The 12,983-nt window shown below is 36.5% G+C and overlaps 1 protein-coding gene across 1 annotated transcript in view; it reads right to left on the reverse strand.

Annotated features, from left to right (window-relative positions):
- The window catches only part of MEI4 (meiotic double-stranded break formation protein 4), a 65,541-nt gene extending 54,000 nt beyond the window's left edge, over nt 1–11,541 (reverse strand). The window contains exons 1-2 of the mRNA XM_067294594.1: nt 11,250–11,541; nt 2,197–2,756 (exon numbers count right to left, since the gene is read on the reverse strand). Coding sequence (XP_067150695.1) covers nt 2,197–2,756; nt 11,250–11,541 — 852 coding nt within the window. The remainder of the gene's footprint in view (nt 1–2,196; nt 2,757–11,249) is intronic.
- Nucleotides 11,542–12,983: the final 1,442 nt, after the last annotated feature.

Consider the following 12,983-nt stretch of genomic DNA (forward strand, 5'->3'; position numbering starts at 1 on the left):
GTTTCTCACAGCTCTTTGGCCTCCCTGACAGCTCCTGACAGTTTTATAGGCGGGAATGGCAAAGGGAGAGTTGAGTCAAGTACTGTATGTGCATTAATGGCAGTTTGTACAGGTGCTTTTCAACAGTCAGTAGGGTTAGATACAACAAAGTTTCTAATGTTTTTATACTGCAGTCATTTAAGCATCCTCCCGGAATCAAAATTCATGTAATTTACCACTCTTTCCAGATGACAGCATTGCAATTAATGGTAATTTTATTTTAAACCTATAATCTTGGTATTTCAATCACCACTTGAATAAACAGTGATGATTAAAGCATAAAGTGTCCCTGGGAGATATCTGGTACCGGGCACATGAAGAATTAGTTGCATAATTTCCACTACTAATTCTAAATTCCACCCATTTATTTTCATTTGTGATTCAGTTAAAAAAAATCTGAAAAAAAATATTTTTTCGATAAAGCTTTGTAAATACTGTGATTACTACATATAACATTTTCACTTTTTTCCTGGAGATCTGGGAACTACCAGGATTATCTCTTACTAATTGGCTTATACAACTTTTAAACTGTTTGAAAACTGTCTGACTAAAATAATGGCTGTTGATATGAACCACAACTAAGTCAATATTGTGGTCATAAAACATCCCGTGAAAAGCCACCTGTTTCAGTGAAGTTAGTCACAGAAAGGATGCCAATTGCAAATTATGTGGACATACTTCACCCTTTCTGAAGGATTTCTAAAAGCACTTTGCAGACTTCAAACTTCTCTGATCTACCAGCAGATTTTCCCTCATTTAAGATGTCACACCTCTCACTAAAACTTTGCTTTTCCTTCTCTCCTTTCTCCAAACTTCTCCAATCAACAACTCATCCCTCTTTGGATAATCTCTTAGATATTCTCCTACAATTAACATTAATTTTATTTTTTTTAAGTTCCCTTTTAAGTCACACCTGCATAACTCCAAATTCCTGGCACCACACAATCAGGATGTTTGATGGCTCACATCCTTTTGAAATACTGGCCAGGGTCACCTCTAAGTATCATACCATGCTGACACTGAAACAGAAAGCACTTTGGTATTAGACACACAAGGCTCTAGTTCTGGAAAAATCTCAGTGTATGAATAGTTCCTTCTGAATGCTTCAATTTTGCTACTCGTAATCAAAATACAGGCGTATTCTCTCCCCCTCCCTTTTTTTTGTTTTGCTAATGATATTTCTTTGACATTTGCATTCTGAGCTAATTAGTACACAGTGGGTGGGATTCATTAAATTAAGACAAATGCAAATGTTTACAGTTGTAGCAGATGTTTAAGCTCTCATTTTACTCAAAGCAACTGGAAAGCCCATCCTAAAATAAGCACCTAGTAACCGGTGAGCTGAATCATTCTTCAGGCTCCACTGATTATAAGGATATGATCTTCATTGACTATGATGGAAGTGTAGTTACTTACATGTAGAAACCAAATGTAGATGTCTACATCTCAAACAACCCCACTATTTTTGTTTCAAGTCACTTCAAGCATAAAAATCAAAAATTCTGAGACAGACAATGAAATGCATTAGCTGTGTAAAGTTTTGTGAAGAGAAACTAGGGATGTGTCAACTGGATGAGGAAACTAGTAAGAAGGTGCATAGAAGAATACAAAGTGATGAATATAAACAACATGCAGCTCAGTCTTGTTTGATGCAAGTGCCAGGGACATGCCATTCCTGTATTCTTTCTTCATTTGTTAATATATTTTTAAATGCATATTTGCAAACCTCTAGAGAGTGATAGAGGGATTCTTCTGAGGCAAACCAAAACATTTAATCTAGGTGTACAACAAAGGACAAAAAAACTGTTTACTCATTACTTTGTGAATATCTACATTATATCCACATATAGCAAGAGAAACATGTTTTTCACCCATATTTTCTACAAATTTGTTTTAACCTGCCTTTTTAACAGTTTTAACAAATCCTGTATGCAGGTATAGATGAGGAGAACTTGCATGCTTGTGAAAAAACTTTTAAAAATGCTTTAAAGCATTTATTGGCTACAATAAATGACAAAAAAACAACAATTACAAAAACGATCTATTCTATAAGAGCTCTTCAAAACATCATAAGCCAAACTAATATCAAAAAAAAAAAAAATTCATGAGAGTTTTATGTTACACTGAAATGGTATAGAAAAAATGCTTTAAACTTACCCTGTTGGTACTGCTGTTTCTTAATATAATTTGAATTAATTTTTTCTTAAATTCTTCCAGCTTCTTGAAACACTTTTTCAGAACATGATTAGATAATTTAGTATCAGTTATTAAACTGATCAAAACACAAATTGCTTCAGTGAGAATATCTGAAACTGGAAATTTAGGACTGTTGTAAAAAACAGTCAGTCCATCAAGCAACTGAGACACAGAACTGCATATGGTGAAAGAATCATTTTCAAGCTTTGTGAAGTCTGCTTGCAGAATTCCTATTTCTGACAGTTTTCTTATTTCAAGTAGATGTTGCAAAAACTGTACTGGAGCAGTCAGAGGTTCTTCCTTGTTAGTACAGCAAAGATTCAATGGGGGAACTATTTCCAAGCAACGTTTAGAAGTGTCAAGATTATGCTCAGACTGGCAAAAATCAGAAGCTATACGTAAAGAATCGAATGCATAGTCATTAGATACATCACACCCAGAGTCTTCTAGCTGGCTTGAGTAACTCATAGGGTATGTGCATTCCTGAACCAGAAGATTTTCAGCAGAGGCACCTGGTCTTCCTGAAATACAAACGTGAAAGTTGCATTTATAATACTGAAGACACTTTCATAAGCATGTACTTACTTCGTTGTCCTTTTACTTCCATGCAAAATTACAAGTCGTACATATATGCTTGTTCCCTATGAATTTCACACTATCAGAATTTAGTTGGGGAGGAAGGTGATGTGTTCAAATTAAAGTCAAAACTTTCAGAAGATTTTTATGTTACTATCCACTCACAAACAGCAAATCTGTGGGTTTTGTTTATCCTTGGGGAAAAGAAAAATAGGCTCGCATAGGTAAACATGTGAAAAAAAAAAAAACCCAAATCACAACTATACAACTTAGTCTTAGAAACACATACTGTAGGTATGTGGGCATCCAATATCTTACAAACTTGGCTTTTATATGCAGTCCTTCTAAAAAGAAATAGAAAAGGAATCCAAAACATGTAGCCAACCTCCATTACTGCGTAAAAAAGAAACGATTGAAAAGCAGATTTTTTTGTCAACAGAACAAACCTTCCATCATTTTTTATGGCTCGTAAAATGCTTCAACTGAAAGAGATTAAAGTGACAATAGAAACATTCCCAAGTTGAAGACTCTGCAGAGCCATTGTAACAATTTGTTAATCTTTATATGCTTCCTAACTTTTCTTATACACTAATTAATGAAATACATATTGTTGCATATGTAACTATAATTATGTTCTTCTGGAAATATCCTTTGAAATAATCAATAAAAAAAATCATTAAAAACATATGCATATTGTTCATATCTTTCATAATGATCCAAAGCAGTACCATACTCTTTTGCTTTTATACTCTTAAACAAACAAAAAGATTTCCTGACAAGTTAAAAAAGGTATTTTTAACACAGGAAATGTCACAGGGCAGCAGTGCATAGTATTCTGATCACTAATGAAAGACTACTCAGAAAAAGTCTATGCAGATTTCAATAAACATACAATTTACAATTGAATTCTGACCATTACTTCAGTTTCTGAAAACATACCAGATGAGTTTTGACCGCAGAGTAGTAACCTAATTGAATGGAAGCTTTTCTTTCTTTCTTTCTTTCTTTCTTTCTTTTTTGTGGGGGGAGGGAGTTCCACGACTTTAACATTCAGGCATACTCAGGCATTGAACAGGATCAGTACCAATTGATTCATGATGAAAGAGCTAACTGCCAGAGAAAATCAACTGACATTTCTAAGAGGTAGGAAAAGCAGGGCTTGTAAGGATAACCTAGCATTTTAGATATTAATACTGTTCTCAAATGTCTTGGATACGCAAACTTGGAAAGCAAGCAAACAGGCAAAGCACATGGTCTAACTAACAAAAACAAGCATCAATCTTCCATGTCTTCTTTCCCCAGTGTTTTGAGCAAAAGACATTCCAGGAAAAAAAAAAAGAAAAAAGAAAAATATTTTTATTGCTGTTTAAGGAAAATAAGCCCTTCTAGGGAGTACATCTACTCCTATGAGTATCACTGCATGGGTATTTTGTTCAGCTCTTACTCCCAGAGGACAATATGAAAATTGCTCAAGGGGAAGTAACGTCAAGAGAAGCAAAGCATAGAAATATGCACAAAAACCATATATATTTGTTGATTTGCTGAAGCAAAAAAGTTGCTAGATGGGGGAAGAAAGGGGAATGAAAGATGGGAAAAAGGTAAGAAAAGAAGTGATACAGAAATATCTGAGAGATCTGAACTTAAGAAGACAGGAACACCATTTGTCTCCAGAGTGGCCGTTGCCAGCTGCAACAAGACAAAGGAATGATCCTATTCATGGTCCTGCCTAAGTGAAACAAGAAAACCAGCATTTATAATATCCATGTGGTGGTGTTGGGAGAGGGAGGGTTGGGCGTAATGTTGTCTCAGATACTGCATTTCCAGCTGACAGACAGGACAGCATTTCAATGAGGAAAGCCACCTGTATGTAGTGCAAAATTTAAGAATTGAAGTAGGGTCTCCAACTAATGAAATTGCTGTGGAATTGTAAAACGACCTTCGAGTCCTCTGCAAAACTTAATATACCTACAACAATACCATGAACAAGGATTCAAAATCAGAAAGCAGGCTTGAAGTTGGCAAATATGAGAAAAAGTGAAGAGCCCATCTGAATTCTGCAAAGAAAAAAGAAAAAAACCTTCAGTCTCAAGCATTAGTCATTGCTTATACTCTCTCACTTTGTGAGCATATATGTAGATTACCACTTGAGATCAAAACCAATAATGTTAGACATCTAAAGCTCTCTTAAAACTGGATTACAATTCATGGACTCAGTTCCCTTCTAAAAAATACAGTTAAAAGATAATTTAAAAAATAAGACTAATAACCACAATTTTAGAAACCTCCAAGTAGGTGTACAGTCAATAACTTTTGAAAGGAGAGGAAAAAACATGAAAAATGATTCAGCTTTTTCTCCCATTGTGTTCATTTCTGCCACATTTCTGGATTTTTCAGGGCTCTGTTATCCTTCATTTAATCTTCACTGATTGATTTGTGACAAGTGTACTTTCCATGAATGACGGATCAAATTTAGTCTCTTCTAAAAAAAAAAAAAAAAAAAAAAAAAAAAAGTCCTCACACATCAGTTTTCTTTACCTTTTCTTCACAGGCTTATTGTGTGAGCCTGTCTCTAATCTGTTATTTTCATTATTAACCAAGCTATTTGGTTCAGAAAAAATAACTCTATTTCTTACTTGTGAACTTCTATCTAACTTCTATCACACTGTCTGACAGACTGTCCTGATCTGAATCCAAGGCCTACTTCTTTCTATATCAAAGCAATTTTGTCCAAATCTCTCACATACTCAAGTTATTATTATTCAAAGATTTTGAAAAAAAAATAAAGCTTTCAGGATTCTCTTAAGAAGGAACAAATTTCTGAAGCTTCACACTGTGCCTTCCTTTGCTTTTTGCAGAAGCACTTTGCATCTGCATTTCAGCGGATTTTTATAAGCAGCTTGGAAAAGAAAGCTCTTCTGTTCAAAGGTAAAGTATTTGATGCTGGCATGCTTTGTCCCAGTTAGGAATAATTCACAGAAACAAACATAGGACTGAGTACCTAGAATTCTCAAATTAACTGTTTAGTGCCAGGATTTAAAAGTTTCTGGGAAAACTTAAAAGTAGATATTTCAATCTGTTACGGATTTTACTTACACAAAGCATCTAGGACATTTAGAATTTAGTAATAACTGAGAAGGATTTTGAGGATACAAACATTAATTTTTAGGGGATTTCTGTAGAAGGCAGCACAATTTTTCTGTGGTTCAAGTCAAATGAAGAATATTTACGAAAAAGACAGAAGGAAGGATCTATCATCAGGTGACCAACATAGAGATTTTGATCAACTAATGCTCACCAAGCAAATCTCAAGACCAAAGATCTATACACTCTTTAAAATACTGACCACATCAATGAAATGACTGGAATTTGAGTTTTAATATCTTGAAATATTCCCTCTCTAGTTTAGGTGAACTACCTATGAAGACTACCTGTCTGAACTGGAAATACAATATTAGGTCTTATTAAAACCTGCTTGCATCATCAAAAAACCTCAACTCTTCTAACAGACAAGAACTATCAGCCAATGCAGGCAGCAATGACCTGGATGCTACTGTAATGAGCAGAATACAGTTCCAAAGTTATTCTCTGTGACCTTACAAGGCTGAAATGAGGTGAAGTGCCTAAGAAATCAGTTAGCAGAAACATTCCTGAAAATGTTTATTTTCTTGAACACAATGTTACAAAGTTTGCCATTTGTATATGCATATACACACACACACACACACACACAGAAGCCCACAAAAAAAAAAAAAAAATCTGCTTGAGAAACACAAATTTAAGTTTCCTGACTGAACACAGTAATTAAATGTGGGATTTGCACCACCAAATGGAACAAAGTTTGTATATCAACTAGTCTTGTACTAGCAAGCCTCTTCGGTGAAATCCAAAGGCCTAATTAATGGCACGTTAACAGTCATGAATGCTAATGCCTATATCCTGACAAAAAAAAGACAAAATAGTATCATTTCTATATTTGAACTCTTGTGATATTTGAAAGATGAAGGTAGCTGTCAATGACCTTATGCAGAACTGCATGTTGTCATTCACCATATTACAACCACAGATCCTGATTCAGAAGCTGAAGTGAACTTTAATATTTTCAGAGGAACAGAGATTTAGCCCCCACACTAGAATCACAAGAGGATCCCAATTACCACAGCCACACTCCTAAAATAACTTCTACTATACATATTCAGTTTTCCCATGAACTATCAGTCTGCTACCCAAAATAAACACAGTGGTTCTGCATTTAATTTTGATTTCCACTCGCTTTTATGAACATTATTCCTAAAAATCACCATACACCTCATCGGAAACTTAATGTGTAGCAGGGAAGTTAGAGACAGTCACAAACCCTTTCTCTTGCAGGCAGAACTGGGTCGTTTCTATCTCTGAATGGGTTCCTTATACAGAAGCCTGGAAAGAACAGGATGCATGTCCTCCTCCTTCCCTCTGCCCCGAATATGTGCTTAGAACAGCTGCAGCAATGCCACCTGACAACACAGACAGCATCTGCTTTCAAAGGGAGGAAGCTTCCACAACCAGAACAGACCTGTTATCCATAGAAGGAGCAGCACTCTGAGATTTTCAGTGAATCATTATGATCCAGCTGGTGTTTTTTCCAGATTGCAAATTGACTTATTTAATTATGCTGAAAAGGCCTCAGCTTTCATAAAGTTCCCCATTGTGTCTCTACAATTACGGGGAACAGATTTATCTCATCATCTTATTCCAAGAGCCATGTTCCCATAAATCGGCACTAAAAACATTTTAACCCCATTTTTGTCAACTCACGTATCTGTTCTCTCACTTCCTTGCTCCCCTCCTAAATAAATAAAATAAAACACTTCTTAGGTTTTGAGACTTTCCTTGCAATGCTGCCTACTCACATTAGTACTGCTGATAGAAAAATGGGAATACACTAGCACACTTAGGATTTCAAATGACAGTTCATTTTTGAAGCTCTGTCTGTCTGATACCATTATGTCCTAGAGAAAAAGCTGAGATGACGACTATATAGACTTAGCTGCCTCTTATGGGTCTGTATAGAGAGAGTGCCACATTTACTGGGTGGGGGGGGGAATCTCTTTTTGTAGAAACACCACTTCCCTAAGCACCAGACAAAAATAATCAGATCTGTTTTCCATAGCGACATCAAACTAAGCATTGACTGTTGCCCAGCAGGGAATCCGCTCACCTTGGAAAAAGGAAGCTAGAAAAAGAAAGAAGCCAAAGATGCCCCTTAGAGCCTGACGATTCTTCTACAACTGTCCTTTTGCATTCCTTGCTCCCTGCCAAATACCACAGAAAAAAGTGGTGACAAGACACTACAATCTAAAAAAGCAACTCATTCAAACATACAGTCCTGAAGAAGTAACTGTACATCAACCAGAATTTTCAAGTTATCGGGGTAGGTTTCTATTCCCCATCCTACTACCATGTTGAAGGAACTGGAAAGTTCAGCTATATACTCTTTTGGGCAGTTGTAAGCATTTCACACCAGTTGTACACTTCCTGTGGGAGGAAAGTCATTTCTCCTAATATACTAATATGTTTTTATTATTACTACTCTGTCTGACTGAGACTGCTGCTTCTTCCACTAAAGAAGCAGCTTTCTTTATAGGGCTGCAGATAACATATTCATTAAGGAATCTGCATATGTTTTGATCTGGTCTTTCTGAGTTAATCTGGTTCATTGCTCTCTGAAAATGAGTTGAAAAATCTGACACCAGTGATTTTCCCCTACTGCTCCTTTTTATGTAAGCAGGCAGGAGAAACATCACCAATGAAGTTATTTAAGTCACTGTGGAGAGTCTTGCCCTTTCAGAGGTTTGAATCAAATTATTCAGAAAAGGTCTTGACTGGTTAGCAATCTTCCTTTTCTCACAGCAGCAGAACTTACCCGACTCTCCTTTGTCTCCAGAGAAAATGCTCAAAGCTGAGTACTCAGAAGTTTCTGTCCCTCTCTACTGAACAAGCAACTCCCGAAGAAGTGGAAAGGAAAAGGTGGCTGAATTCTGTGGCACAAAACAAGGCTGCTGGTAAACCTAAGGGGATTTGTGTACAGTTTATTTCAGCTGCTGAGCTGGTTGGTTACAATCCTGTGTACAATCCTGACTTTCTGCTTTTGAAGAAAGCCTGAGCTTCCAGCAAGAGGAAAGGAGACTGAAATGTCTCCATTCACAACAACGTACAAAGGAAACTACTCCTTTTTCCACATGTACAGCTAAATGCCTAAAGAAATAAAGTTAGAGAGTGAAGCAGGGGATACAAACTTCTTTTGTCCCTGTCTCATATGCCCTGAAGAGACACAAGTTGCTGCAAATGTCTCAGCACACAGGAAGCAGAATTTAGGGGACAGCATCTTGAGAAGTCAAATGCAACCTCAGGACAGCTAAAAATCGACATTCATGTTAATCACATATTCTGATTCAGAGTTCAGTATCTCCCTAAACACACACACACACTATGGAAGGATGGGGCTGGTAGCTATCTGCTACTGCGGAGGCTGAGAAAATGGGAGGGAACTCAGTGAATGGGTCCTTTGTTCTTTCTCCTTTATGTACACCACAGTTTCAAAGGGCTCACAAATTTCCCATATCACAGAAATAAATCCCAATGGGCAGTCTCTAATCATTCCTTAAGCCTCTGAAAGGCCTACTATTATCACTACGAATGGCAGGCAGGAGAGGAAAGCTCTCAGATTCAGAATGCAGAGCGGGGAAGATAGAGCTGCTAAGTGAACCTTGGCTGAAGGACTCCAACTCTTCAGGTCTAAATAGGCAGCAGGAGATGGATATGCAGAATCTGATGCTTAATGCATTTTATTCCTTTATGAGATTTTTCTCATGACGAATTTTGTGCAAGACTGGTGATCTTGCATCTACAGAAGTGTTAAGCAGAACACAAGAGAGCCAAACAAGAGCTAAGGGTTTGAATTGTTCTAAAAGCTGCTTTGTTTTAGGCAGAGTGCCAAATGAAAAATTGAAGCTGGAGAAGCAAGCGGAAGAGAAAAAAGATCCATGATATCTCCAGATTACCTGGCCCCAGGAACAAGCCCACAGTTATGCTCAGCACTAAAGATAACCGCTCTGCTGTGACATTAGGTAGCAAATGCAAGCAATACACACTTAATAAACCATAACAATGGCTTAATGAATCTGTAGTAGCCTTCAGATGAAGAGGATGGACCACCACTTATACCACTTTCCTCTTCAACTTAGATTCAAGCTCTTTGTGCTTCCTATCACTGCAGCAGGTACCCCTTAGTATCCAACCTCTGTGAGCCTGGAAATCTCTGAACTGGCACAGCACACAGGAGAGAAAATACTTCTCTCTGGAGCAGAAGAATTCAGCGGTAAAGTCGCTCCTATTTCAGGTAGGCTCTGCTCTCCAACCATCTTCTTCCTTTAAATAGCAACTTTAGGTGCTCTCAACAAACACTGCCAGTAGGATCAACATAAGAGTGCACAGACCTCATCAACAGATATCTCATCAGATATCAGTAATGATTTTTCTTAACTCAAAGGCAACAGGCTGAATATCTGTCTCTAACACAACTGTAACCATGAACCCACATCAGCAGCCACATCCGTCTGATGAATAATATCTTTCTTGGAAAATAATACGCTGTTCAAATCCACTATGGGAAGAATCCATTGCCAATTCAAGGTTCAGAGGGAGAAAAAAAGTTAGTAAAAAGAAATAGCCACCAAAAATGGCAGTGTCAAAGTTAAATTTCAAGAGCTAGAAAGGGTCTTCTGCAATGTTATGGAAAACCTGTATAAAGAAACAGACTGATACAAGGCAGATTTTCAGACATTTCTGCTCCCTCTCACCTAAGTGGTTAAAAGAAACTGAAGCGGAATACTATGGCGTACCCCTCATGGACAGCATATGATGTAGGTGGAAATGATAGGAGCTTTCATAAATATTTCAACATCAAATGTTTCTGGCTAAAAGGTTTATTAAGTGTAATCATACATAAAAGCAAATGCTTAAAGGAAAAAGCAGCTACACTTTGGTCCTTTAAATTAATAGGGCATTGGTCCTCTGGAAGAACTGAAATAAAGCATAGATACCACATATCTTCTCTACTATCTGTGATTTCATCAGTTAAACATAGCCTGTCTGGAATTATTCCATATGACACATACCAGTTCTGAAGGTCAACAGTCCAGTTCTGTGATGAATTTTTTTCTCTTACACATACTTTTTCATGCATGTATAAGTTCTGAGTAAGCATCAAATTCTCAAGTTAAATCACAACTGCGCTAAGTGTCTCACTACTCAGTTTCGGGTTTGTTTGTTGAAAAATATGACACTGTACACTATACACTCAAGACCAGCATCTAGGCACAAGCAGTAGGGTAGACAACACAAAAGCCGTTTGTTTCCTTGATATTGCAACATAGTCAGAAATGATTTCAGAAACTTACTGTTTTCCAAGCAGAATCTTGGACAGATCTTGTTCAAAAGAAGTTCTTGACGTAATCGAAGAACTTCAGCTTCCAGTGCTTCAACTTTCGACTTCCATCCAAAATCTTGTTCAGATACAATTTTGGCAAGATGCTCGGTATATTCTTTGCAGCTCTTGCCTGGTGGTTTTGAGTGGATAATTGCAAAAGCCAATGCCAGTTTTGATATTTTCAAATACCAGACTTGATTTTCTCTTCTGCCTTTGATTTCTATTACATTAGAAAAACAGAAAACAAAAAACGACTTTACCATGACTTTATTAAACAAATTATGCATAGTACTTTCTTTGCTTAGAAAACTCAGCAGTGACACCAATTATTTTATTTCTAGAGCATTCCTAAATCAATCAAGAAAAACACAAAAAGCTGTCCACAATGTGAGAATAAAACATACATGAGATGCATTCCAGCTACAACAGTAAAACTGAGATGGAGTTTGAAAATAATTGTGGGAATAGCAAGCACTTCAAATAGGCCTATTCTAGGAAAATTATAATCATATCAAAATTCTAAATGCAAATGCTATCCCACTCAAACACTAGGTAAATCTTAACTCCTTGGCTGAAAAATGCATACTGGGTTATACTTAGCTTACATGCAACACACACTATTTTTTGAAAGCGTAACCAAAAAAACCCAATTCTCAAAAAATAATTAAAAAAACCTTCTGAGCATACTGGTAGTTTCTGATTTTGGAGATCTGGTATTTCTGCACTTGAGGTTCTAACTCTACATTATGCCTCAAGAATTACAGAATGATCTTTGCAGACAGGTACTGTTACAAAATGAAGATTAAAGCTGAAATAAAGGTGTTAAGCAGTTAAGAAAGTCCATACTAATCAGGATTTTATAATAAAATGAACACAAGCAAGTAACAAATAATGTCACCAAAAGAAAAAATGCCTAAAGCTTTTCTAATGTTGTGGATTACAAGAGCAAACAGAGAAAAGTAAAGAGGAAAGACTTTCAGGTGAAAACAAAATGTGTCTAAAACACAACAGGAGACAAAGAAAAGATATTCAAAGTGATGTAAGTTGCTATCAAGATAAGCAAAGACAGTATTAGCACTGTTACAAACAGTGAGGGCAGGAGCAAAAAGAATCAGAGGAGGAAAAAAAGATTTATCTAGATGATTAGATCATGGGCAACCGCATGGAACCTGAGAACAGAAGGGGAAAAAATAAAATTAAAAATAATTAATAACATCTAGCTTATATAATTAGTGGTTATTTTTTTCTAATTCCACACCATTTTCAGTCAGTACTTCACTGAAATTTTTTACTTGAAAAAAATACTACTTCCAGAATACCAAAAAACCCCCCAACTTTCTATGGTTTCATGCCGGCCTCAGTACAAAATAATTCTCCATAACACACTGCTACTTTTTTTGTTGTTATCCAAGAAAAGTGCAAGCTAAGCACTATAATAAATTTTGTTCAGTATCAGAACAGCTTTGGATAAAGTATTTTATGTCATCCTTTCACCAAATCATCTGATACAACTAAGCTGATTACTTCCTTTAGTTCTCCTCAGTTTTGGAGAACAAATCATTAATCATCATGTATTTATTTATCCAGCAAAGCCACTTACAATAAGAGGATTCTCCTCCACCTTTTAAATACTTCTGAAATGCACAAGCAATTCATGTACATTCCTCTCATGCTATCTATTCAGATACACTAGTCAGTCACATTC

Source organism: Apteryx mantelli, chromosome 3 (assembly GCF_036417845.1).
Source record: "Apteryx mantelli isolate bAptMan1 chromosome 3, bAptMan1.hap1, whole genome shotgun sequence".
NCBI classification, from domain to species: domain Eukaryota; kingdom Metazoa; phylum Chordata; class Aves; order Apterygiformes; family Apterygidae; genus Apteryx; species Apteryx mantelli.